General features: G+C 43.5%; 1 protein-coding gene across 1 annotated transcript in view; it reads left to right on the top strand.

Moving 5' to 3' along the window:
- Positions 1-6: 6 nt before the first annotated feature.
- LOC112413460 (apoptosis-stimulating of p53 protein 2-like) overlaps positions 7-27,100 on the top strand; it is a gene marked incomplete at its 3' end in the record, with an annotated part of 34,774 nt that continues 7,680 nt past the window's right edge. The window contains exons 1-2 of the mRNA XM_024765409.1: positions 7-279; positions 25,065-25,212. Coding sequence (XP_024621177.1) covers positions 253-279; positions 25,065-25,212 — 175 coding nt within the window. The remainder of the gene's footprint in view (positions 280-25,064; positions 25,213-27,100) is intronic.

Raw genomic sequence — 27,100 nt, forward strand, 5'->3', positions numbered from 1 at the left:
CCGGGCCGTCGCGAGCGCTGAGTAGACAAAGCCGCGTCCGGGGGCCCGGTCGGAGGTGGGCCCGGGGCTTGGTGGCGCCCCAGAGCGCGGGGAGAACTCTGCGGACCCGCACGCCGCCCCACCACCCGCCGTCGCTTTGCAACAGGTCCGCCGCCTCCCGGGCGGCCTCCCTCTGCGCTCCCCACCCCCGCACCGCGCGACCCCCTGGGCGCCTCCACTCGGCTCCGAGCCGCGGTTTGGCTATCCGCTTCGATGCGGTTCGGGTCCAAAATGATGCCGGTAAGCGGGCTGGCGGGTGGGGGCCGGGGCCGGGGTCGGAAGTGTGCGGGGTCGCGGGCGGGGGTCTGGTGCGCGCCTTCGTGCAGGTCCCGAGAGGAGCCCGGGGGCCTGAGTCCGCGTCGCGGGTGGTCTTTGCGTTGCAAACCTCGGGAGAGCTGCTGCGGCTCCATCCTCGGGGCTCTCCACCCCAAGCTCCTGCTTGCCGGAGCGGGGAGACCCTCACCGCGGGGAGGGGTTCCAGCAACTGCTCCAGAGTCGGTGAGGCAGCCACTCGAACTTTTCTTTTTCTCTCTGGTTGGGTCCTGACTTTTTGCAGTTCTTGAAGGTCAAGAACAAGGGAACCGGGAATCTTGTTATTTGCTTTGTCTTTAAACAAACAACTTTAAGTTGGAGTGAAATATACCTACTGAAAAGAGAACTCTTGCTTTATTTTTAGTTGAATTTCGATCTTGATAGCTGTGACGGCAGCCAAACCACTCTATCTCTCTCTGGAAACTGGTTTTAATAAATGCAACCTCAAAGGTTTTGGTCGCAGTAAACGCATTTGCCTGGTTCCTGCTGTTTCCCACAACTTGTTTAGCGAGACCTCTGAGAAGATTAGGGAGTTGTTTATAGGCTCTGTAGGCTTTTGACGTGGCCACCAGGACACAGGTGAACAGCTGGTTTGAGACATTTGAAATGCCCCTTTCCTTCAACGGTCGCAGAACCTGGAGGCTTGCAAATGGCTTATGCAGACTTCAGTAGTATTGTTTCCTCGAGGAAGTTGTACTTAAACCTCTCCCACTGAAGCGGGATCATCTTGCAGTCATCCGATGTTTTCTTATGGCTTCATTTGTTAAAGAAACAACTTTTCTTTTACTTTTATACAATCTGTGGAATGAGTGGCGACAAATTTTGTTTATATGCAGTCACAGATGAAGAATATAATATTCTGTCCCCAGGCCCCCTAGCTTGTTAAGGAGGGCGTCCCTCAACTTTCACGAACTGGACACACTTAATTTATCGGATTTGATAATTGAGTTTAGATGGTTTGGGATAGTTTGCCCTGACAGGATTCAGGGAATTTGAAAGTGTTAATAGCATTATGCATCCTATTTTAGTTTAATACCTGGTTATGAAGTTAGGTTTGTGATGTGAATGCCCAATATTAAAATACGGACATTGGATAAGGGTGAGGGATTTTGCTGTTAAAATTTTTTATTCCTTGGATTTACATTTCTTTGCCTTAAAATAACTTTTGCAAGTTGTCTGTGAATTCTTCTTAAAAATAGGAGCAAGACAACAAGTGTGCGTTGTTGCAATATGATTTCTTCCTTGAAGAAGGAAGGTATTCTTTGGGCTTTCTTAATGCTTATGAAAGTTTTATTTCTCCCAACTGCATACCAGATCATCACAATCTATAAAAATTTATGTAGCTCTTTAGACTATATTTAATTTAGCAGCATGGTTCTTCTGATTGCCTTTCCTAATGTCAGTAGACTCTTAATGAGACTTGTGGTGTGATGGCAAGCGCAGTATTTGCTCAGCTCCTACCTTTGTGACTGTACCGTTTTCTTTTTTACTGATTTGTTCCTCAGTTTCACCATCTGCAAAATGGGGATGATAGTAGCTCTTAGGGTGGTTGGGAGGATTAGAGTTACTGTTTATGAAGCAGTTGGTGCCTCATTGCCTCGCTTAGAATAGTTGCTAGATAAGAACTCCTGAATTTGCAATATTGGTTAAACTGGAGATTCTAATACTTGCGACATACAAAAATATGAAACAAATTTTCACTTAGTAACCTCATGTTATATGTGTCTTTATCCTGTAACGTTTGGGGTACTTGAAAATAAGACTGTTTTCTTAAATATATTCTTCTCTTTAGCTTTTAATATGGATTTTTATTCCACCAAGTGAGGTTTTGAATTTATTACTTTGAAAAATTCTAATTTATCAGGAAGAGCATTATGCTTAATATGGAAAAATGGATAGTCTCAGGAAGTAGATAGTTGCCTTGATATACTTTCTTGTTGGGGTAAAATGTACGTAACATAAAAATGACCATTTTAACCGTTTTTAAGTGTATAGTTCTGTGGCATTAAGAGTACATTTTTTTGATTGCTCTTAAAGGCATGCTAAAAATAATTTGCTGTTGATATTTAGGCTGCATTATATTAAAAATGTGCAAATAAATTGTGTTCATGTGTTTTCTCACCAAACGTTAGAGAATCAAGTGATTTTCTTCCATGTGGGACATGAAGTGATACTTGGACCCCCAAACCAGAAGGGGATGATGCATTTTAGCAGGCTAACTAAAAATAAGTAGACAAGCGCTGAGAATCACAATAGAGGTAATGATAGGTTATTGCAGAAAAGGGGGTAATAATTACACTCATTTTCAGATACCTGCCATAGTTAGTATGTCTGGTTCTGTGATATTTCCACAACTTGGTGAGGAGAAACTGATTCTTCTTTCATACTTGACACCTTATTTTTTTCTTCATTAAAGAAAGCGTCGTTTGCAGTTTGACAGCATGGCTTTTTAGTGAGCCACTCTCATATTGTATTTACTTATCAAATAAAGGGAAATCATCATTAAAAGCAAAATTTCTCAATTATATCAGATATCTTTTTTTCATTACTTTCATTTTGTGAAGTGTTGCATTCAAAGAAGAATATTTTTATGAAGGAGCTCAGCTAACTCTAAAAGCATTCACTGTTCTTTTTAGATATAGTTTTATAAAAATTTTTGTTTGTACTTGCTGCTGAAACGTAAAGTAACAAAATCTACACACAAAACCACACACAGTATTCTGCAGTGCCACGTGGAAGGCCAGAGAACTTGAATTTGCCTGTCTCAGTGGTTGATGTCATATATTTGGCATTTATATCTAGCTGTGATGGAAATGAACTGTATCTGTGCTGTCCAGTGTGGTAGCCACCAGACACCTGCAGCCACTGCACTTGAAATGGGACTAGTGGGACCAAGGAATTGAATTTTTTAAAAAAATATATTTAATTTTAATTACATCGAAACAGTCACATGTGCCTGGTGGCCACTGAGTGTATTTACAGCGCAGTCAGTTTGACGAAGTGGCACAAAGGATAATTTTACATTTGAATCCCATATTGCAGCTTCACATTTACATTAATAGTTTAAATGAAATAGTGATGGCCTGTTTATCCCTAATGACTTGGAGAATGGTTTTTCTGATTATTTAATTTAGTGTTCTGCCTAAACAAATTTTATCATGTAGCCCTAATACGGATAATATTTTCGAGAAAATAATAGCTTATTTTAAAGAGCTCAATTGAACTAATCATGATTTATTTTTAGGTTTATGGCTTCTTATCTTTTGGTGCTTCAGAGGTATCATGATTATTTCTAGTTATCCCATGATGCTGTGAAATAATATCTGATTATTTGAGCTTCTAGTCTGGGGAGTCTGGGACCAAAAAAATGGGATATTGTAGTAGCTCCTTTAGAAGTTTGATACCTGGTCAGTCGGATTTATATATTTCTAAAGGCAACTAGGTGCAGCTTCGTTAGATGTACAGTCCAAGAGCTTAACTTCTGCTGAAATACTTGTATTAGTTTCATGTAGAAGTGCTGGTTTTGCCCCTACTATTTTTTATTTTTTTGCGGTACACGGGCCTCTCACTGTTGTGGCCTCTCCCGTTGCGGAGCACAGGCTCCGGACGCGCAGACTCAGCGGCCATGGCTCACGGGCCCAGCCGCTCCGCGGCATGTGGGATCTTCCCGGACCGGGGTACGAACCCACGTCCCCTGCATCGGCAGGCGGATTCTCAACCACTGCGCCACCAGGGAAGCGAAGTGCTGGTTTTATTTGCACATATTTTCCCAAACTGAAATTGTGTTTTGAAATTACAAACCTTTCAAGTTATATAGCATTGGAACATTGTATTATTATGATTATACCATGTCCTGAAAAAAATTTCTTTTTGTTGTTGAGTAGTAATGTAGTGAGTTAGTTTAGGTTTTATTCCAGAAGAAAGTTTAAGGTAGGTTCTCTATAGAATTGTAATTCTCAAAGGCTGTTAAACAAATCATCTATTTTAAAAAATGTGCAAAGTATCTCACATTTCATGTGCTGTAGTGAAATTTGTTGCCTTGTGACTTCTACTACACTAATTAAAAGCTGAAAAGCATTTAATAATTTCTGTATTTTTACCTGTTTCAGAGAAACCAGATTTAGACTTTATAAAGAAACGTAGCACAAACGTGTACCTGCTTATATTTAAAAAATTAACTTAGAACTTCTTTATCTGGGAGGGACACGGAGGGTCATTTATTAATACACCGCTTCTAGGAAGAACTGTTTTCTCTCCCTCTTCACGTCCCCTGCCCCCCAGCAGCCGACAGTAAAAACAAGAAAACAAAACCTCTCTTTTCTGGAGCTTTTAAGGAATACTGTAGACCTTTATCTCTTGGTAATCTACCGTAGTGTGTGAGACTCCTTAAAAAGTCTTTCTAAAGCTAACTTAACACTGAGCCATTCTTGCAGCGCATGTGAGGTCCAGCCTCTCTCCAGCTCAAATAGGGTAACTGCGTACCAATACATGTTGGTATGATTTGCCGTCATGTATTGTAAACCTCTCACCACCCTTCTCTACTAACAAGTATCACAAAGAATATGAAGAATGGGATATAAGAATTCAGGAATCCAGGGTGTTCTTTTCAGCTCATGCCATGTAGTCAAGTCCAACATTATTTAAACACGTTTTTGTTTGACGATGTGCTAGGTACTGAACAGAATATTTTCCTTAATCAGATGTCATTGAGAAAAGCACACAGAGATGACAGACCATGTGAGAGGTATACTTACGCTGGAGTGGTAGGTGAGACAGTAAAATTTTTCATCTTGTTGGGGAGAGCCAAGAAGTCTTAGTCATTAAGGAGATCCTTTAGGAGCACTGAGCATTAAGGAGGATTCTTAAAACGTTGTGCATACTGTCTTATCAAAAGAAAACTATCTTATCGAAGAAATGCAAATTCTCAACATAGTTAGATCATGTGCAAGAAAAGTAGCTTCGCAGACTCAGCCACTGTGGCCATTTTTAGCTCTTTTCTACATAAAATTTATCCAAAAAACAAATGATTTATTTGGTTAGTGGAACCAGATTTTCATTGAAAATGTTCATGGGGCCAGTAAATACTGAACTTTCCCTTTTGAAATGCATATTTCAGTGGTTTTTCTAGAAACATTTATAACTTAGTACTATTTATTTAAATTTGAAACATCTACCAGAAATCCCTAAGGTGCAAGTTTAGGAAAGTAAACTATTGTAGAACACCAGTTGAAACTGCTAGTGGTAAAAATAAAAAATGGTCAAGGCAGTGTATTGGTCTTCCACAGTGGGATGAACAATTTCTCTGTAAACCAGCATGGGTGAAAGCCCTGTGCTCTCATTTCCCACCCAGGATGGAGAGGGAGCTTCTCCTGGAACCCCTGTATGCCCAACACCTGCCCCGAGGTTAGGCTGCTCATCCCAGATAATCTCCTTATGACCCTGTGAAGCGAGGCTACCCCCTTCTCATACAACAGATAAGGAATTTCAAGCTCAAAGGGTTTCGGTAATTTACTGCAGGTCACTTGGCAGAAATGAAATGAAAACGAGGTCTACCTGTGAAGAAATGTTCTAGAATGGTTTTTTGTTTTGTTTTGTTTTGTTTTGGCTGAGCCGCATGGCATGTGGGATCTTAGTTTCCCCGACCAGGGATTGAACCCATGCCCCCTGCAGTGGAAGCGCGGCATCCTAACCACTGGACCACCAGGGAAGTCCCTCTAGAATGTTTTTATATACTGGGCAGGACAGTAGTCATGATGTTCTTTTGGCTAATGATAACTTCAAATATTGCTTTTCAGAGCATAACTATAATTATTTTTGACGTAGAAAAAGGAAAACAGAGGTATCTTCCCATATTTAAATCCAAACTGGATGAGAAGATTGGTAAATGTTTCTTACCGAGTTTCGACTGATGTGGAGCTGACCTCACCTTGTGCAGGGTAAACATCTCAGTGACTATTAGTTTTCTCTACGCCTAATACTTCCATAGAGATCTTAGTTCTTCCACGTCAGCAGGGAAAGAGAAGGGGTGTAATGATTACCTTTTTTTTTTTCTCTTCTTTTTAATGTTTACCTTTTGTAGGAGGGGTGTTGGATGATCTTTCTTTGACGGTATCTTTAAACAGGGTGTGAAGGTGATGAGGTAGGAAAGAAAGGGCAGAGTAAAGTAGGCATGTTGGGAGCCGTGCAGGGCAAGAAAGCGTGGCGTCCGCTGAGAGATTGCCATCGTCATTGTGCAGTCATTTCCAGCGGCTTGAGAGGGACAGCAGTGACTTGAAGGAATGCCCACTGCTGGTGGGATCTCCGGGCGGGGGCAGAGTGACAGCATCTCCCCTTGCTGCCCCAGGGTTGTCTGTATAGTGAGGAATAGTGATTCAGTTTAGCCAGATGAATTTATCGGAAGTAAACTAGGGACTGATGTCAAACGACATCACGTTAAATCATCGCTCTTCATTCTTCCTCATGAACCTGCTGCTTGTTTTTGGATGGCCTTTTGGAGACAACATCTGTTCAACAGGTATTTTTAGTGAACATCCGCTGTATTCCAGCCACTGTTCTAAGTGCCATGGACACAGGAAAGAAGAAGAGAGTTTTCAGGGAGCTTACCTTTCAAGAAGTTTAGTGTGGGGCTTAGAGGGGGGCGGCTATGGAAAGTAAAAAAACAAAACATGAGAGGTATGTAGGATTTAAATAGCATCACGTGACTGGGATGGCTGCTTTAGATTGGATGGTCAGGGAAGTGACATTTCGGCTGAGACCTGAATGACAAGAAGGGGCTGGTCTTGTGAAGATTTGAGGGAGGGGCATATCAAGTAGGCAGAATTCCCAGGGGTTGGTGTAAAGGCCCGGAGGAAGCAATGGGGATGGCGAGGCTGGAGATTAGCAGGCTGGGGGGCGGGTGGCAGGAGCGGAGGTGGAGAGGTGCAGCGTGTAGGCTTTCCTGGGCTGGGGCGAAGATTTTAGGTGGCAGGGGAGGGGATGTGGCAGCCACTGGAAGAGTTTTAAGCAGTAAAAGTGACATAATCTGAGAGGTTAGAAAAGATCCCTCCGTTGCTGTGTGAGAATGGATCATGGCGCGAGAGACTGATAACCCACGTCATAGGAAGACTACAGAAAACCACCTAAGATGGATAAAAGCGTTATCACACCGAGGGCCCAGCTGTTAGTGTGAACTGGATGTGAGCTCAGTCCACACAGTGTGTGACTTGCTTTAGGCGGTCAGAAGCTTCAAGGGTGAGAGAAGAAACAGTAACACCTGCCCAGGGTTGGGATTAAGTCCAGGACAGGGATGGGGAGGGTAACATGTCCACAAGCTCCTCCTATGGGACTAAAGAGAAAACAGACTTTTTATATCATTAGAGAGCTCTGCAGAGCTTGAGAGAAAGCCGCCTTCTGTCCCCGTGGTTCTTTAAACGGAGAGGGGCACATCAGGTTTCTTACAGAAGCCATAACCCTGCAAGTGTTTTACAACAACTGTGCCTTTGACCATGTGACCACACCACCTTGGAAGCTTCTGATACTTTCACCTACAAGTTCCTTGACCTCCTTTTTTTTTTTTTTTTTTTTTTTTAAGCGCTGTGATAATCTTCATTTTATTGACAAATACAAAGCAGCCAGCGATCTAGGAAATTCAAGTCAGAGGTGACTTGAATTCTAGAAAGGGTCTCCTCGTGCCAGTGTTTTTCTGCGCCCCAACAGTATCTGGTTGCTAACTGATAGCTGGTTTGTGATGTGTAGGTCGTTTTTCGGTAATTTATTGATCTCCTGGAAAGGGGGGGCTATTTTTTTTTTTGCAGTACGCGGGCCTCTCACTGCTGTGGCCTCTCCCGTTGCAGAGCACAGGCTCCGGACGTGCAGGCTCAGCGGCCATGGCTCACGGGCCCAGCCGCTCTGCAGCATGTGGGATCTTCCTGGACTGGGGCACGAACCCGTGTCCCCTGCATTGGCAGGTGGACTCTCAACCACTGTGGTGGAGTGGGGGGGGGCTATTTTGTATAACACTTTTATTTTAAAAGTAGATAGGATCCTTTCTCTGGTAGGTTTTGCTTGCTGCTTTCAGTGGTCGGGAGACCTGGGCGTTATCCTGCTTTCCTTCCGTTCTTCTGTTTTCTCCCATAATGGTTTCATCACTGTCACGGACCCCTCCTCTCTATTCCCCGGTGCTCCTCTTCTGCATCACCCCTCACCTGCCTGGACTGGGGTGATCCTCTCCTTATTTATCTTCTTACCTTTACTGTTCTTCATGCCTTCAATCCATCTGTACTCTTCTTCGTGGTGGTCTTTCTTACACTACTTCGTGGTGGTCTTTCTTTCGTTTTTTAAATTAATCAATTGATTTATTTTTGGCTGCGTTGGGTCTTTGTTGCTGCACGCGGGCTTTCTCTAGTTGTGGCGAGCGGGGGCTACTCTTCCTTGCCGTGCGCGGGCTTCTCATTGTGGTGGCTTCTCTTTTTGTGTAGCACGGGCTCTAGGCGCATGGGCTGCAGTAGTTGTGGCATGCGGGCTCAGTAATTGTGGCTCGCGGGCTTCAGTAGTTGTGGCTCGTGGGCTCTAGAGCGCAGGCTCAGTAGTTGTGGCGCACGGGCTTAGTTGCTCCGCAGCATGTGGGATCTTCCCGGACTAGGGCTCGAACCCGTGTCCCCTGCCTTGGCAGGCGGATTCCTGACCACTGCGCCACCAGGGAAGACCCCGTGGTGGTCTTTCTGAAACAGCAGTCTGTCTCTTCCCCCTCCAGAATTCTTCCAGACTGACTTGTATTACTTACAGACTATGATATAACCTCCTTAGCTAGATACAAAGTTTCTTTATTGTCTAGCCCAGTAGATTTCGATTTCGGCCTTTTTGTGTCAAGATAGACTTCCAGAATATTTTGCCTCTCAGTGGGCAGTGGAAGTGATTGAAAGACTCAAAACGCAGAACAAGTCAGCACTTCAAACCCAGCACCCACCGTGGAGGTGGAGTAAATAGTGTGTTTGCTTTGTGCTGAATGGAAGAGCAGCTACCTCCTCACTGCTCAGCCGGCCTTCCTTCGGGATCGAGGGGCAGTTCTGGAAGATCTGCTCACCACCTTGCACGTGCTCCCAGGGACCCTGCATTAGGACCGTTTGTGGGGCCTGATCCGTTTTCCTTTCGCTCACGGTAAGTTGCACCTTCTTGTATATTGCCGTCCACCACCTGCTCTGCGCCATCTGACTTTGCCATAATCCCCTGTGTGTGTAACACAAGTTTTGTACGTTGTAGGTTTCTACGGCGCAGCTGCGGCTCACCGGTTGAAAAGTGACCTGTCTCTTCTGTTTGTCCTCCCACCTTCCTGTTTCAGCAGTTCCAGGATTGCAGTGAGGATAGCATGCTAGGTTTCCTCACGCCTTTACGTGTGATGTTTTTCTGCCTGGATGGCCCTCTTCCTGCTTGTCTTACTCATCCTGCAGTTTTCGGTTCAGTAGTACTCCTTGAAAGGAGTGCTTTTTTTCCCTGTTCTCACTGCACGTCATCTGAACCTCCACCAGGAAGTTCTCCCGTTGTCACATGTATGCTGTGCCCCTGTGTTGCTCTGTGTGCTGCTTGAGTGTGTGGCCGGTCCTCTCGTCTTTGTGTTTCTAACGCAGAGCACAGTGTTTGACACACTGTGGGCATTTAATAAATGTTGTTTGGGTGATGAATATTATTATTTTTGATTTTCTTTGGTGAGGGTAGTTCTTGCCTATTTAAATTTGTGTCTATAGTTGGGTTTTAAGCTTTCCCAGAGATGAAATCTTTGAAAATGGAGGACCACTTCCATAGCAAAGTGCGAGGTAGAAAGGAAAGAAGTAGAAGCAGTGGGTTGGTTGTACTCATGGCATCATGGATGGATCTTAAAAATACACTGCTTACAGGGAACTCTACTCAATACTCTGTAATGACCTATATGGGAAAAGAATCTAAAACAGAGTTGGCTATAGGGCTTCCCTGGTGGCACAGTGGTTGAGAATCCCCCTGCCAATGCAGGGGACATGGGTTCAATCCCTGGTCCGGGAAGATCCCACACGCTGCAGAGCAGCTAAGCCCGTGCACCACAGCTACTGAGCCTGTGCTCTGGAGCCCGTGAGCCACAACTACTGAGCCACGTGCCACAACTACCGAAGTCCGCGTGCCTAGAGCGCGTGCTCCGTAATGAGAAGCCACCGCAACGAGAAGCCCACGCACTGCAACAAAGAGTAGCCCCCGCTCGCCGCAACTAGAGAAAGCCCACGCACAGCAGTGAAGACCCAACACAGCCAAAAATAAATAAATTAAAAAAAAAGAAGTGGATATATGTGTATATATAATTGATTCTCTTTACAGTACAGCAGAAACTAACACAACGTTGCAAATCAACTATACTCCAATGAAAACTATTAAAAAATACGGTGCTTAGTGAATAAAAACAAAAGATAGAATGAGGTCTGTAACAGTATCTTTATGTAAAACAAGACACATGCCTACAAAACAGCAGTACTCAGTTTTGGAGAAAGCATAGTAACCAACGTTAAGCTTACAGAATGGTTGAGATGGTGAGATGGAGAATGAACTAGTTGAATATATGTTTTTAGTTCTTTTACTTTGTTGTTTGTCTATGACAGACATTTAAAGCAGAGTAGCCTAAAGCTTCGGTGGAATTTGAAATCTGTCTAAATCAGGCTTCAGGCATAGTTGAAAAGGAGAGACAAGATTTCTTAGGTTTTCCCAAAGTTAGCAGAATGCTTTGTTTTCTTCACTTGAGACACTGTCTGGCTCTGAGAAAGCTCTGTTTGAAGTTATACCACGTGTTCGCGTGTAAACGCTTCTCGTGCCTGATGACGTGAACATGCTCTCTTCATGTCCGTCTCCTGTTCACGTTCCCATCTTCTGGGGAACTTTGAGTCTTCGAACCACAGTGTTATCGGTTCAGTTGAACAAACACGTTTTACTGATTTGCTATGTGTAGTATTTTGCGGGGGGAGGAGAAAAACTGGGAGGAGGAAGCATTTAAGGACCAAAACCCCTGTCCCAAAGGAATTTATATATCAGTGAGACAGAAAAGACAGGGATCCAAACAACTGTGGTGTGAGTGGTTGTATGAGAAGCAAAGAGAAAGTTTACTTCTGGCTGGAGGTGTGTATGTGTGGGAGGGACCGGGTTGGAGGCAGTTTTATGGCTTGGAATTATTCGAGAAGGATAAGGATGACTTTGACACTAAGAATAGGGTGGAGGAAACGTGAGCTATGCTAGGGAGGGAAGTGAGGAAAAGAGTGGGTTTTCTAGATTTCTCATTTGGTGATTTGAGGCCCTAACTGTGGGGCAGATAATTTAAAATGCGTTTTGGGTCTTAGTATTTCTTTCTTTTTTTTAAACAAATTTATTTATTTAGTTTTGGTGCATTGGGTCCTTGTTGCTGTGCGCGGGCTTTCTTTTAGTTGATAGTATTTCTTGAAATTGACCAGAAATTCCTTGAAATTCAAAATATGCAAAGACAAATAGCATTGTATATGAATCTGATTTTTAAAATTGAAGTATAATTGATGTTCCGTATTATGTAAGTTACAGGTATAAAAGTCTGTGATGTTTTGACATTGTCACTGGGTTAACCATCGGCGTTATAATAGTTAATATACACTGTACAGATTAAGACGCACTGCTGTTATCTGTTGGTGAAACAACTAATGCTTTACTTTATTTACAACACGTTACCCAGAAACTTAGCTTCATGTTATGTCCCTGCTTATAACCCCCTAATGCAGTGGTTCTCAAACTTCAGTGGGATTGCTGAGCCCCACCCCAAGGTTTTCTGAGTCAGGAGGTCTAGGCAGGGGCCGAGACTTTCTATTTCTGACAAGTTCCCAGGTGATGCTGATACTGTTGGTCTGGGGACCACACCTTGAGAACTACTCTAGTGACTTTTCTCCCTCATTCTTCAGCCCGCATCCCTTATTCTTGACCTACAAGGTCCTGCATCAGCTGTTCGCCTCTCTGCCCTCGTCCACACATGCCTGTATTCCTGATACGCTGGCCTTCTTTGTGGTCGTGCAACAGGCCAAGCCCGTCCCCGTCTCAGGGCCGTTGCATGGAATGTCGTCCCCGGATGTGTCGAGTGGCCGGCTCCTTCAGCCTCAGTTCAGCTGCCGCTCACCAGATGCCTCCCCCAGCCATGATTGGCTGCCTCCTCTCATCACCTGCATCACTTTCTGTCACGTCACCTTAGACACCATATGCTCACTTGTCTATCATCAGTCTCTTCTTCCCGCCCCAAAGAGTGCAGGCTTTCCCATCACTGTTCCCAGTGTGACACTGGTTCTCAGTAAATCCTAATGGATGAGTGGATGAAAGATATTGAGTTTCCTGTGAGTTGTAAGATTGGGGAGGATTTATGGAGTTGGGATTGAGAGGAAACTGAAGGAGGAACTTCTTCACAGTGACTGACGTTGATGGGATAGGACTCAGTCTCAGGGGAGGTGACTGTTCTGTTGACGTAGATGAAGTGCTTATGTAATCACATACCTAAGACCAGCTAGTTTTTAGTATGTAATGAATTTTTCCCGCAATGAAAGTAACCACTTCATATGTGCTGTGTCATTTTCCCCAGAATGGTAATTATCTCAGAAAATGATTGGGTACTCTAGGTAACACTGAATGAATGGCTAGGATATCCCATATGTGATGAACATTTTATTTATTTATTTTTTTTGCGGTACGTGGGCCTCTCACTGTTGCGGCCGCTCCCGTTGCGGAGCACAGGCTCCAGACGCGCAGGCTCAGCGGCCGTGGCTCACGGGCCCAGCCGCTCCGCGGCATGTGGGATCTTCCCAGATCGGGGCACGAACCCGTATCCCCTGCATCGGCAGGTGGACTCTCAACCACTGCGCTACCAGGGAAGCCCTGTGATGAACTTTTTTAACAGTACTGTTCAAATTGGTATTGAGACGAATGTGTCATTGATTTCTAGATTCTACTCACTTGCTATTGTGACCAAAGAAATAGCTTATGATGTAAAAAAAAAAATCCATTGAATATGATTTTATAATTTTTTTTTATGTAACTCAGATATCTCATAGAAACTGATGGACTGATGTTTAAAATATTCCATGCTAAAAAGGCAGTACATGTGGTGTATGAGTGGTACATTTAGTGTAGAAGTAGGTTTAAATGTCATTGATCTTTAATACAACATTAGTAGATGTAACTCATGGTAATTGATGAAGATTTAATAAAGCAGTTTAATGGCCTCGAGAGTAAACTCTAGGCAGGAGAGACGGCTCAGAAGTCATAATAGGCCTCTGTAAGCAGTGATCATCAGATAACTGTAATAAGGTTGGACTGATCATCAGGGAGGCTGGAGAGCATCTCTCTGAGGGAAAGGACTCAAAGCTGTAGTGTCCCCGCTGCTCCTGAGGGAGGCTCCACAGAGACCTCTGTTGGGTTGCCCACTGAGATGGGGGGAGAGGCGGAAGGGCCGACCAGGCTGGGATAACTGGGGTAACGGGACAGCACACTTCCTACAGAAGGCCGGCAGCCCAGCCCACCTCTAGGGTGGAGTGTGTCCAAGATAGGGAGCCAAGTGAGCCACCGAGTGTTTCGGTGCACGCTCCCTGCCAGCAGAGCGACCACGGGAGCAGACAGCCGGAACTCCGAGGGGCAGGACGCTGAAAACCCCGGAAGATCGGAACTCTCTGCATCTCATTTCTAACCCCCTTCCAGGGTTGTAAGCCGTAGTTGGGCTGAATGGCTCTGTGCGTTTGAGAGATTGAAAGAAGCTTTGGTTGTTGCTATGTCTTAATCAAATCCCCTTTCTGTATGTATGAGTGTTAAGAGAGGTTGTTTTTCTTGACCAGTTATAGGAAGCCTAGTGGCAGCATCCTCTTCTAGAAGGAAGTCTGGGGGCTTCCTTCATTCATTACATTCTTTCTCCACAGAGGAATTATTAAATACAAAACCCATCTTGACTTTAATCTCACTACGAGCATTATTACCTGGCTGTCCCTGTGGTGAGTTTCCTGTGAGTTGTAAGATTGGGGAGGATTTATGTCACTCTTTTTACAGATTGTTCATTTTTCTCTAAAGGACAATTTTTTTCTCCTCTTACATTTTTTTTTTTTTTTCCCTCTTAGGTAAACCTAAGCAATTTGAGTTTTTGTAAATCAAAGCTCTGAAGGTGTTATTGCAAAGCTTAATTTCCTTTCTCTGACAGGGAACGTCTTAAATCTTATTTCTTTTTTTCTTTCTGTGGAACTTCACATGGTTTTTTCAATCAAAGGAATAAACTTTGGCCTCTGACACAAGTACATTTCTTGTAAATGCACCGGCCAGTTTTTTTTTTTTTTTTTAATTTCCTCTTGGAAAAGTCTTCCAAATTTTAATCTGAAATAATCCCTCTTTGAAATGAGTCATTCTTGTGTTAATAGCATAACATTACAGTTACAGTGAATACATGTCCTGTAAAAATGGAACTCTTAAAAATAAATCTTTGGGGCTTCCCTGGTGGCGCAGTGGTTGAGAGTCCGCCTGCCGATGCAGGGGACGCGGGTTCGTGCCCCGGTCCGGGAAGATCCCACATGCCGCGGAGCGGCTGGGCCCGTGAGCCATGGCCGCTGAGCCTGTGCGTCCGGAGCCTGTGCTCCGCGACGGGAGAGGCCACAACAGTGAGAGGCCCGCGTACCGCAAAAAAAAAAAAAAAAAAAAAATCTTTGATCTATTCTTTTTAAGTGGAAATTGTGACTTTGGATCACTTTGGAAGGAAAGGCGAACCTTCCTTCAGACATGCCGGGTGTGAATTACCGTGCACAGCGTGTGGGGAGGTGTGGCCTGGCCCAGCTTAACGTAGTGTTTGATCTTTCCCTAAATCTTCTTTCTCTTCAGATTGATCACTTTAAGAATCGAACCACATTTACTGTTTCTACTGAAATATTTTCACATTGTTTTATCACAGTTTGTATTGTGTTATGTGTACTTTTAAATTGTAAATTACTGTAAAAATATATTAACATTGAGATTTACCAAATTTAAAGTGACATCTATACCCTATCTCCTAATACACGGATTTCACTTACGTATTCCATACAAGTCACTTCCTGTGTCCATATGTTTTAGACTTTTTTTAAAATTTATTTTTGGCTGCGTTTGGTCTTTGTTGCTGCGCGTGGGCTTTCTCTAGTTGCGGTGAGCGGGGGCTACTCTTCGTTGCGAGAAAAAAAAAAATCAATTTTATTATCCAAGTGATGTTTAATCATTCTAGAAAACTTAAGCATAGATAAGCTCCCCCAAATTTATTTCTTAATCTTATCACCAAGGCATAACTACTGTTAATTTGGTGAATTTAATTCCAGGCCTTTTTTTTTTTTGCATGTATTACATGTATGTATACACATATATTCTTCCATTTGTATAGTAAGATGGTGAATACTGTTTTGTAATAAAACAATACATAACTGACACATTTTTGAAAGTTTTGCTCTTTGTGCTTTTTCCTTCTAAAATGTTTTGGTATCAGATGCTGAAAACTTCTAAGATTTAGCAGTTTTATTTTTTATCATTAAAGATCATGAATTCTTGGCCACAGTTGTTTTCAGAAGGACTTAGTTGATAGAATAGCTAAAATTTCTTTCTTTAGTAAGTTTTCAACATGCTGATAAAACTGCTTCATCAAAATGAAATAAAAACAGCTTCATCTTGATTTTGTTTTATTTTTTAGGTAATTAAATTACATTTTGAAGAATTCTTTTATCTTTTGTAGCACAGTACCCTTATGAAACAAAGATGAAAGGAAAGTAGCAATATAAAGAGCATGTGTGCCTACTTTTTCTCACGTTAACATGATAGATTAGTTTAACCAGCCCTCTGTTTTGACCCTCTTCTCTTTTTTCTTTACCTTCTTCTTTTATTTTTTAAAATATTCTTTTCTATTATGGTTTATCCCAGGAGATTGGATATAGTCCCCTGTGCTAAGTTTTAAATGGTTACAATCTACCACTTAATATTACTGTTTTATAACTTTATCTTACCATTTTTCTAACACTATACTTACAGTAGTTGGTAGCTGGGTCATAGTCCTTCCAGCAGTTGTATTTTAGCTTACTTTTCCTTGCTTAACTTACGGGATATTTAGTTTTCTATCTTGCTGTTTATTGATCGAGCACCGTAGTGAAAATCTTCAGGCATTTAGAGTTTTTCTTCATTTTATTTATTTCTCTAGGGATAATTCATGAGGTATACATAAATTTATGGTTTTTGATACATGATTCATTTTACTTTCTAAACGGGATTTTTAACAATTTTTAGTACCATCATTATGTCTTTGAATGAATCACTTTCTCACAACCTCATCTCTGTTAGATCTTATCTTTTAACAGAAGACTAATTAATAGTTGTAAGTGATGCCTTGTTGTTTTAATTTAATTTATCCTCCCACCCCCAAGTTTTACCATTTGTTTTGCCCTATGTGATCTGTCTGTTATAGCCTCTGCCCTTAAGTATACTCTAGATTTGACTCTTGTTGTTTGTTGGGTAATCTATTCTCTTTGTGGCTCATACTATAAAAAAATGAAGTTCTTGATTTACAAGTTGGAAAGAAGTTAACGGTTGATGTCTGTATGTCACTGAGAAGGGCTGACCAGCTTTTAAGGGAAGAAAAGCCATCTCCTCTGTTCCATCCAAGCTAGACGTCATGAGCATTTTCAGATGCCCCAGCTATTTATTGTCCTCGTAGCTGCAGGTGCAGCTGTAAAGGCTCATGTGTTGTTTTTTGATCTGATTATTGCTGCACTGTTTATGATGAAGTTAATTTACGTCACAAGTTCCCAGGAACACATTTGTGAGTCAGTGAGAATAACCGGAATTCTCACGGCAGCCTCCCAGGGGATTTAACTCTAGGGAACTCCATTTTCCTTGCTTCCATATGGGAAGGAAGCTAAGGAAGTCACCTCTATTTTCTTGAGAATATGGTGTTTTAAAAAATCTGGGGCTTCCCTAGTGGCGCAGTGGTTGAGAGTCCGCCTGCTGATGCAGGGGACACATTTTTTAGGTAATTAAATTACATTTTGAAGAATTCTTTTATCTTTTGTAGCACAGTACCCTTATGAAACAAAGATGAAAGGAAAGTAGCAATATAAAGAGCATGTGTGCCTACTTTTTCTCACGTTAACATGATAGATTAGTTTAACCAGCCCTCTGTTTTGACCCTCTTCTCTTTTTTCTTTACCTTCTTCTTTTATTTTTTAAAATATTCTTTTCTATTATGGTTTATCCCAGGAGATTGGATATAGTCCCCTGTGCTATACAGTAGGACCTTGTTGTTTATCCACTCTAAGTGTAATACTTTGCATCTACTAACCCCAAACTTCCAGTCCATCCATCCCCCGACCCTGCCACTTGACAACCCCATCTTTTTTCTTTTTTGTTCCTTTTCCAAGTAAAGTTAAGAAGAGAATTGATACTTATTGAGAAAATGCCCGTTTCACTTTCTCTATAAAATTTGAAATAGTTATATATTATCAGTAAAGCCCATAATTGTGGGCAGATTATAATGAAAAGATTTTAAATTATAAGTGATATATAAATGCAAGTGATATTTAACCTTTATAACGTGGGGACATACTTAAAGTCTATAAATTTAAAGATGGGTGAAGTGAGTTTTAAAGGTTGATTTCAAGTGGTGTGATGCTTTGTGTTCTAATCAGAATCTTCTAGGGGGAAGTGTAGCAATTATAGGTATTATGGCCATCAGGAGCAGCTGGGCCCGGTGGGTGGTCCCTCTCCCCCACCCCTTCTCTGGTGTGGATGGGAAGACACTGCATATGAGCTGTCACACTGTCATGGCTCAAAGACACCTCTTCCAGCTATATCGCTGTCACCACGCTGTGGTGTCCAATTAAGAAATCTTCAAAATAAAGGTAAACTATCTTTGTAACTTAAAAGTAAAATCACTACAACAAAGAAAATAAGTGAGAACGGGACTGCTTTGGCCAAGCCTAGCATGAAGTGTCTGTGGGTTCTCCGGACACAGATCACCGCTGGGCAGCCTAGGGAGCAGGCAGTGGCTAGAGATACAGATTCAGCATCACCAACATCATTTCCTCTTGACTGGATCATTCCATCCATTAAAGCGTCCTGTAAAAACTCCATGTTGAAATAAAGAAGAAACAAAGCACCCCTTTCACTCTGTCTCCTTCCATCTGTGGCTCCGTTTTTTCCGTCTTTCTGTTCTGAGTCTCTGCATCCTTCCCTCAGGTTCTCAGCCTGTCTCAACCAGGCCTTCAATCTCATTCCTCAGACAGCGCTGTTCAAGGCGCCCAGCAGCCTCCATCTTGCCGAGCCTGGGGACCGGTCCTCAGCCCTCGTTTCTGAGATCTCTAAGCTTCATCTGAAACACTGTCTTTACTTGGTCTCTGGTACTCCATACTCCTTTGGGTTTCTTTCTGGTTTTTTTGTGGATGGATCTTTCCCAGTCCTTTGCTGGATCCTTGTTCTCTGTAGGACTTCTGGACGAGACCCCTGACTTGTGGGCCCTTCCCCAGCCCGTTCCACCTTCCTCATCTCAGTAAGTCACACTGCTCCTAACTCGGTTGCTTAGACACCAAATCCACGTTCACTCTAATTTCTCTCTACACTCACATCCCGTGTTCTGTCCATTAAGCAAGTCTTGCTGGCTCTGCTTCAAAATATAACCCCAATCCAGCCATTTTTCACTACCTTTGCTGTTCCCTGCAGTCTGTGCCACATTTCCTCTTAATTGGTCTTCCGTGCCTGTCCCCCTGTAGTCTATTCATATAGTAGCCAGAGTGATTTTTTTAAAAAAAGTCTGAAGCGTCAGGAAAAGATGGAATTTTGGAAGTAAGGTTACTATAGATTATTATTTTTCTATTATTTCTTAATGCTTTCCATTAATTTATGCCTCTTTGTTGAAACCTCAGTTTACCTCAGATCACATTCATCTTTCTCTTTTCTGAATTTCCATTTTACCTACAGCCTCACTCATGAAATTTGGTACTAAATTGTTCTCTAATCTTTTCATGAGTAAATTTTATTTCTTTTAAGAGATTTTTATATTTCTCACATAGTAAGTATGTAGTAGGCATTTTTAATTGTGATATAATTCACATACCATAAAATTCACCCTAAAGAGTATATAATTCAGTAGGGTTTTTTTTTTAGTATATTCACAAGGTTATCACCACTAATTCCAGAACATTTTTATCACCCCGGAGAGAAACTCCATCCTCCAGAGTCACTCCCTATTCTGCCTGCCCCCCAGCCGCTGCTAAACATTAATCTACTTTTTGTCCCTATGGATTTGAATTTTCTGGATGTTTCTTTTTGTGTCTGGCTTCTGTCACTTAGCATAACGTTCCCAAGGTTCATCTATGTGTAGTATGCATCAGTACTTCATTCCTTTTATGGCTGAATAATATTCCATTCTAATGGACATTTAAGATATATTTCTTGATTGTTTATTTTTAGTCCCCGTCTAAAGTTAAGGCAGTATGGTAACCCTAGAAAAGCATTGTCAGACAGATATTTATTTGCCTTATTACATATCTCACAGCAAGGGCCCAGGGAATAAAAATGATACTTTATGTTTATCTTACTAATTTCATTATTGATTCCTTAAAAAATCAATTTTAGGGCTTCCCTGGTGGTTCAGTGGTTGAGAGTCCGCCTGCTGATGCAATTCAGAATCCTCCAGTGACTTCTTTTTTTTAAAAAATTGAGATATGATTTACGTACCACCATTCTGAAGTATCCGATTCAGTGGTTTTTAGTGTGTTTACAAGATGGTACAACCATCACCACTAATTCCAGAACATTCTCATCACCCCAAAAAGAAGCCCTGTACCTCTGAGCAGTCACTCCCCCAGCCCTGGCAACCACTAATCTACTTTTTGTCTCTAATGATTTGCCTCCAATGGTCTCTTAGATTAAAATCCAAATTTCTTGCTCTGGCCTTTGAACAGTGGTTCTCAGCTTGTGGTTTCCAGGGCAGCAGGTATCAGCATCACGGGGCAGCTCATGAGAAATGCAGCATCTCAGTCCCCATCCTGGATCTACTGAATCAGAAACTCTGAAGGTGGGACCTAGCCATCCATAGTTAAAGACCCTCTCTCCGCACCACATCTTGAGGACCAGTGGCCTCTAAGGTCTTGCATCATCTGCCCTCTTTGAATTGATCTCCTATAATCCTTTCCTCTTGCTCTCTCTACAGTGACCTTCCTCTTCCACAAATGTGACAAACTTGATTCCTCCTCAGGGCCTTTACATCTGCTATTCCCTCTGCTTGGGATATTCTTTTCCTATATCGTGTGTTCTCATTCTGTTTCGATTGTGGCTCAAGGACCCTCTCTAACCACATAGAGGTTGAAGTGATTGAGTTTGAGCATGGCCTGTCTCTACCCTGCTTTATGCCCCAGGAGGTTGACTTCTATAAACCACATGAATGGCCTGCCTTGCTGTCCGGCTTCTAGTTGGGTTTGTCCAGTGGGGAGTGGTAGGATGGATGATATAAGAAGAAGGGAGCCAGGTTGGGGTATTTATTCCTCTGGGCTGGCTGAGTCCTCTCCACACAGCGTGCTGTCTCTCTCTCTTGAATTTTGTGCTGTGTGCTATAATAACTATTTAGTGAAGATGATTTCTACATTAGAACTTAAACCATAAAATAGATGGCCTATAGGGAATTCCCTGGTGGTCCAGTGGTTAGGGCTCAGTGCTCTCACTGCCGAGACCCCATGTTTGATCCCTGGTTGGGGAACTAAAATCCCACAAGCTGGGCGGTGTGGCAAAAAGAAAAAAACCAAAAATAGACGGCCTATATATCTTTCATGAATGAAAAGAATGTTGAAACAGAAGTAGGAGGACGTAGCATGATGTAAGCTTGAAGAAATGAGGAGAGGAAACTAATTTCTGTCAGTGCGTGTAGCTGTGCTGTATACTATCTGCTCTACCATCTGTCAATACCCGAGGGAACACTTACTCTGAAAATAAATCAGGTGAATCTGTCAAGTGCAGTAACAGCTACTGGACGTATTCATTCATAAACACATACTTACTGTGTGCTTGTCACAGACCAGGCACAGATCAAGGGGCCGAGGATATTGTATGGAACAGAAAAAGCCCTGGACTTCGTGGAGCTTATGTTCTAGCAGGGAAGACAGATATTAAAAGCAAGTGAAATAAATATAATATTTGGTATGATGGTCACTGTGCCAAGGAGAGACAGTGGAGACACACGTGTGTGCGCACGTGTGAGCACGGTGGTGGGATTTTAGGCAGGATGGCCAGGGAAGGCCTCTCTGGGAAGGCAGTGTTGGAGTAAAAAGACCTGCGGAGATGAGGGGGCAGGCGGTGCTGGCACACAGGGAAGAACATTTGTTGGGGAAGGTCATTAAGAAGGCGTGACCACAGGTTTGACCTGCAAGCTGGACCCCGGCTTGGAGGCCGTGCACTCACTTTCCTGTCCTTGGAATGTGCGCCCCACCTGCCTTCCCCCGAGCTCGAAGCTGCCCAGGGACGCAGCCTGGAGACTGAACCCAGATAAAGCCTCTCCATAAGCTTTTTTAAAAAAATTTATTTATTTAATTTATTTATTTTTGGTTGCATTGGGTCTTCGTTGCTGCGCACGGGCTTTTCTCTGGTTGCTGCGAGCGGGGCCTACTCTTCATTGCAGTGTGCGGGCTTCTCATTGCGGTGGCTTCTTGTTGCGGAGCACGGGCTCTAGGCACACGGGCTTCAGTAGTTGTGGCACGTGGGGTCAGTAGTTGTGGCTCGCGGGCTCTAGAGCGGAGGCTCAGTGGTTGTGGCACACGGGCTTAGTTGCTCTGCGGCATGTGGGATCTTCCCGGACCGGGGCTCGCACCCGTGTCCCCTGCATTGGCAGGTGGATTCTTATCACTGCGCCACCAGGGAAGTCCCCCCTCATTAGCTTTCAATGCTCTTAAATTTAAACACCTTCATCCAGATTTTTAATTTTTGGTCCTTAGTGGGAGGATTGTTTGAATAAGGTGCTGTTGTCTTACGTAATAGCCTTTTATTTGTTGATACAGTATGTTTCGTATATATACTGTATACTAACTATTTCTGTCATTTAATGAATGCCTCTAGGTCTCATATTTTTTTTTTTGGGAATTTCTTTTTTTTTTTTTTTTTTTTTTTGGGAAAGCCCTAGGTCTCATATTTACGAAGAAAACAGTTACTATGTTTGAAGTGTTGAACTTCAAAGAGAGTATTGGTGTGGGTAGGGAATATTGAGGAGGAATACAGTTTAATACTGAAGTGTAAATTATTTATCTCTCTCGTTAAATGCACTGTATATGTATCCAGAGCAGCAGCAGGGTGGAAACCTGTGTTCATTTTGTGTAACAGTTTGAAAGTGTTGACTAAGTTGAGGCCTAGAACTATGTATCTATCTTTATGTAGCACAGTTGATCAGAATGTGAAGAACCTGATAACAGTTAGCGTGAAAGCTTCTGAGCTCATCCTGGCAAATTCTAGTTTTGGTTTTATATATTTTACTGTTTCAACATTATCCACTTAAACTCTTTTTTTTCTGGGTTACCCTCTAGCTGTAATGGGTACGCTTCTCATGTTTTCTAGTTTTGGGGGTTACTTTCTATGCTACACATGTTTATGTGAGTTAAAGAGTTTTGGTTGCAGGAAGTGGAGACTTGGCTTACCTTAAGAACTCATGGTTTTAGTGCAGGGAGGAGGTGGGAAGCCCCCGGGGGCTGAGCCTGCTGACCTAGTGGGCCGTCTTCTCTTACGCATGTCATCTTCTCCCCTTACTTGGACCGGATCCTTGAGGCACCCAGTCTGCTGTTTTAGCCAGTTTCCGTCATAGTTTCCATGAGGCACTGCCTTCCCCCTCCTTCCCCCCTTAATAATGCATCTGTCTCACCTCGGGGGTAATGGGCAGCGAGGTTTAAGCTGGATGGGAAGCTGTGTAGCTGACTGTTGGCAGGTGCTACAGCTGTCGTATGATGTCCTTGTGTCAGTGTGGTCACAGGGCAGATCCTACTCATTCTGCTTTGTTAGAGCCTTAAAACCCCAATTTCCCCCAGTGTTTGGCATAGTCTCATTAATTATTTTTACAGAATGTATAACGGCCCATCAAGTTCACGTTTCACAGGCTTTGTATTCTCTTTGATTAGAGTTATTTTCACAGGATAAATTCTCACGGTGGGATTACGCTTTCAAGTTGTCTGGTGTTTTTGTTTATTGTTTTGTTTTATCCTGATACACAGTAGTCTTCCTGGCATAGGTCCTCACTGAGTGAGTGAGCTGTGGGAGTGTGCTGACTTGCATTGCCGCCATCAATTTGTTTGTTGATTCATTCAGTTTCTTCAGTACTGGGAGTTAACAACGGTTTTCTTGTGTGGGTTATTTTTGGTTATTTAATAGGTATGAAAACTTGTATTCCTTTTTTTAATTGTCGTGCATTTTTATTTATTTTTTTAAAACTTGAATTCTTTAGTTGCAGTGTCTTTAAGATGCAGTATTGGGCTTCCCTGGTGGCACACTGGTTAACAATCCACCTGCCAATGCAGGGGACATGGTTTAAGCCCTGGCCCGGGAAGATCGCACGTGCCGTGGAGCAACTAAGCCCGTGCGCCACAACTACTGAGCCTGAGCTCTAGAGCCTGCAAGGCACAACTGCTGAGCCCACGTGCCACAACTACTGGAGCCCGCGCACTGAGAGCTTGTGCTCCACAACAAGAGAAGCCACGACAATGAGAAGCCCGTGCACCACAACAGAGTAGCCCCTGCTCACTGCAACTAGTGAAAGCCCGCACACAGCAACGAAGACCCCACAATAAATAAATAAAACTCAATAGCAGTCTTTCTCCCAGTAAAAGTAGATACTGCATCTTTTCTTTTTTATTTATTTATTTATTTTTGCAGTACGTGGGCCTCTCACTGTTGTGGCCTCTCCCGTTGCGAAGCACAGGCTCCGGACGCGCAGGCTCAGCGGCCATGGCTCACGGGCCCAGCCGCTCCGCGGCATGTGGGATCTTCCTGGACCGGGGCACGAGCCCCTATCCCCTGCATCGGCAGGTGGACTCTCAACCACTGCGCCACCAGGGAAGCCCTGCATCTTTTCTTTTTATAAGAAAAGACATCCCCACCCTCAGAAGCAACACGTTTTGTTCTTGTGTATCTTCCCCAAAAGAGGCTTTGCATAAATGTGTGTGTGTGTGTGTGTGTGTGTGTGTGTGTGTGTGAGAGATCATCATCCCCGATCATCTTCACAGGACTGATAAGAAGATCTATTTGTAGTATGGGTCTGGCACATCATACTAAGAACTACATAAGTATTTGGTAAACAAATAACATGAATAAAATGTCAGAGGAAGACTTTTTTTTGGCCGTACCACAGGGCATGTGGGATCCCTGACCAGGCATTGAACCCATGTCCCCTGCATTGGAAGCAGGTAGTCTTAACCACTTGACTGCCAGGGAATTCCCAGTAGAAAATTTAATACGACCTTTTGTGTGCACTGATTTGCCTGTGCTCCGGGGATCCCCAAGGGCTCTGCAGGCGCTGCCAGGAGAGGGGGGCCGGTGTCCATCGGCCGAGCTCCAGGTCCCTCCCTTCCTCAGGCCAGGGAACAGCCAGAAGGTCCTGTTGTGCATTTGCACTTCAACTGAGACCATCTGGGGAAAGGAATCCGAGGTGGGTAAAAAGTGACCAGCACCAGTGTAGACAGTACTGATAACTGTTGTGTTTCTCCTTTTGTTTCCAGATGTTTCTTACCGTGTACCTCAGCAACAACGAGCAGCACTTCACGGAAGTCCCAGTTACTCCGGAAACCATCTGCAGAGACGTGGTGGATCTTTGCAAAGAACCTGGCGAGAGCGATTGCCACCTGGCTGAAGTGTGGTGCGGCTCCGGTATGCGTGCTTCGGTCGTGCCGTCTTTCATTATCATCGGTTTTAGACGAGGCGCTGTGTGCCGCACGCATTTATCCGTGGAGAAACTGCAGGATAGGGTGTCCATCAGAGATAGTATTCTCAGTCCAGTTCTGTTGCGACCTACAAAGTCTCTTTGCTGTTTTCTTTTTCTGCAAGACACCGTAGACACTCCAGTATGAAAGGTCAAAAGATAGGCAGCTGATACACAGGGTGGAAGCTTCTGGGGTGTTATGGTAAAATGTATAGCGCTCACAAGTGTTTCTTGTATGCTTAAGCTGCACTTAATTAGGAATTTGAGGTGTCCTGATTGTTTTGCCCTCTCTGAGGTTTTGTAGGTTTTTCGGGAAAGCTCTTTGGTGTTGAATTACTGTGGTGGCAGGAGACATAGGCTTTATTTTAAGCCTTGACATCAACTCCCTTACTTAGTTCTTTGGAGCCCTGAAATGGGACAGCCTGGTTTCTTTTTGGCCCCTTAGGAGTTTGTAGATGCGGGAATAATTTTTCATGATTTCTGCTTTGTTTCTGTACAGCCTGAGTGAGCTCCCACTGTTTCCTTTTTCTCCCCTGGGGGTGCAGTGTCCCAGCACGAGTTTCCCACTGTGTTCATTGCATTCACACCGTTCCTGGTATGTGACTCCAGCTGAGCGTCCGCTGCTTCCCAGGCCAGTCCTCTTACTCATCTTCCGTTGACTTCCCTACAGCTGCGTGTTCAGGAAGGTCTTCTACACTCTCCCCGAATTGCTTACTTCACATAGGAGCTAGATTAGACCAGTCCCATAAAGAAACCCAAGTGATCCTTTTTAAATAAAAATCTGATAGTTCGGGCTTCCCTGGTGGTGCGGTGGTTGAGAGTCCGCCTGCCGATGCAGGGGACATGGGTTCGTGTCCCGGTCCGGGAAGATCCCACATGCCGCGGAGCGGCTGGGCCCGTGAGCCATGGCCGCTGAGCCTGTGCGTCCAGAGCCTGTGCTCCGCAACGGGAGGCCACGACAGTGAGAGGCCTGCGTACCGCAAAAAAAAAAAAAATCTGATAGTTCGACTTTCCTGTTTAAACCCTTTGATGGCTTTCTCTTCTACTTAGAATAAAATCCAAAGTCTTGATCTGAGATTGTGAGGTCTTTGATGTCATCTGGAACCATTTTCCTCCTTGCCTGCCTCCTGCAGCTATTTTATATTCCTGGATAAACAACGCTCTTTCCCGCCTTAGAGCCAGTGGCGGCAGCTGTTCGCTCTGCCTCTATTGCTCTCTCTCCAGATTTTGTCATTGCTGGTTCCCTCTGGTCATTTGGATTGCAGCTAAAACATTGCCTCCTCGGAGATGCTTCTCCCGAGCTTCCTACTAAAGCAGGCATGAGGTTCTCTGTTTTACAGTTCCATCCTGATTTGATCCTCTGCGTGAGGTGTGTCTGGTTTTTTGTGTGTGTTTATTAGTTTATTGCCTCTTTAATCCCCGTAGCCTCACACACACGCACAAGAATGTAAACTCCCTAAGAGCAGAGACCTGCTTGTCTTGTTCCTTGCTGCACCCCAGCTCAGAGGGAGTGCTCGATAAATATTTACTGAATGAATAAATGAGCTTCTCGTTGCTCTGGTGGCCTCCTTGCATTCTGCAAATTACTTTCCCAAGATGATTGAAACCACGCATTGTGAGCTTCCTCGGTTTCCTTCCTCTGTACTTACCTCAGGTTTCTCTGCATGTGTGCCTACCCTTCTGGCTGATTTTCTTAGAGCAAGAAGTGTTCTTTCACTTTGCCAAGGCTCACTCTCTGAGTTGAAACTTTTTTTTTTTTCTGGGAGCCTGGCATGGTCTCCTTGTTTTTGATTATTGATGGAATTCTTTTATTTATTTTAATGAGTTTATTTATTT

Source organism: Neophocaena asiaeorientalis, unplaced genomic scaffold (assembly GCF_003031525.2).
Source record: "Neophocaena asiaeorientalis asiaeorientalis breed wild unplaced genomic scaffold, Neophocaena_asiaeorientalis_V1.1 scaffold1605, whole genome shotgun sequence".
Classification (NCBI taxonomy): domain Eukaryota; kingdom Metazoa; phylum Chordata; class Mammalia; order Artiodactyla; family Phocoenidae; genus Neophocaena; species Neophocaena asiaeorientalis.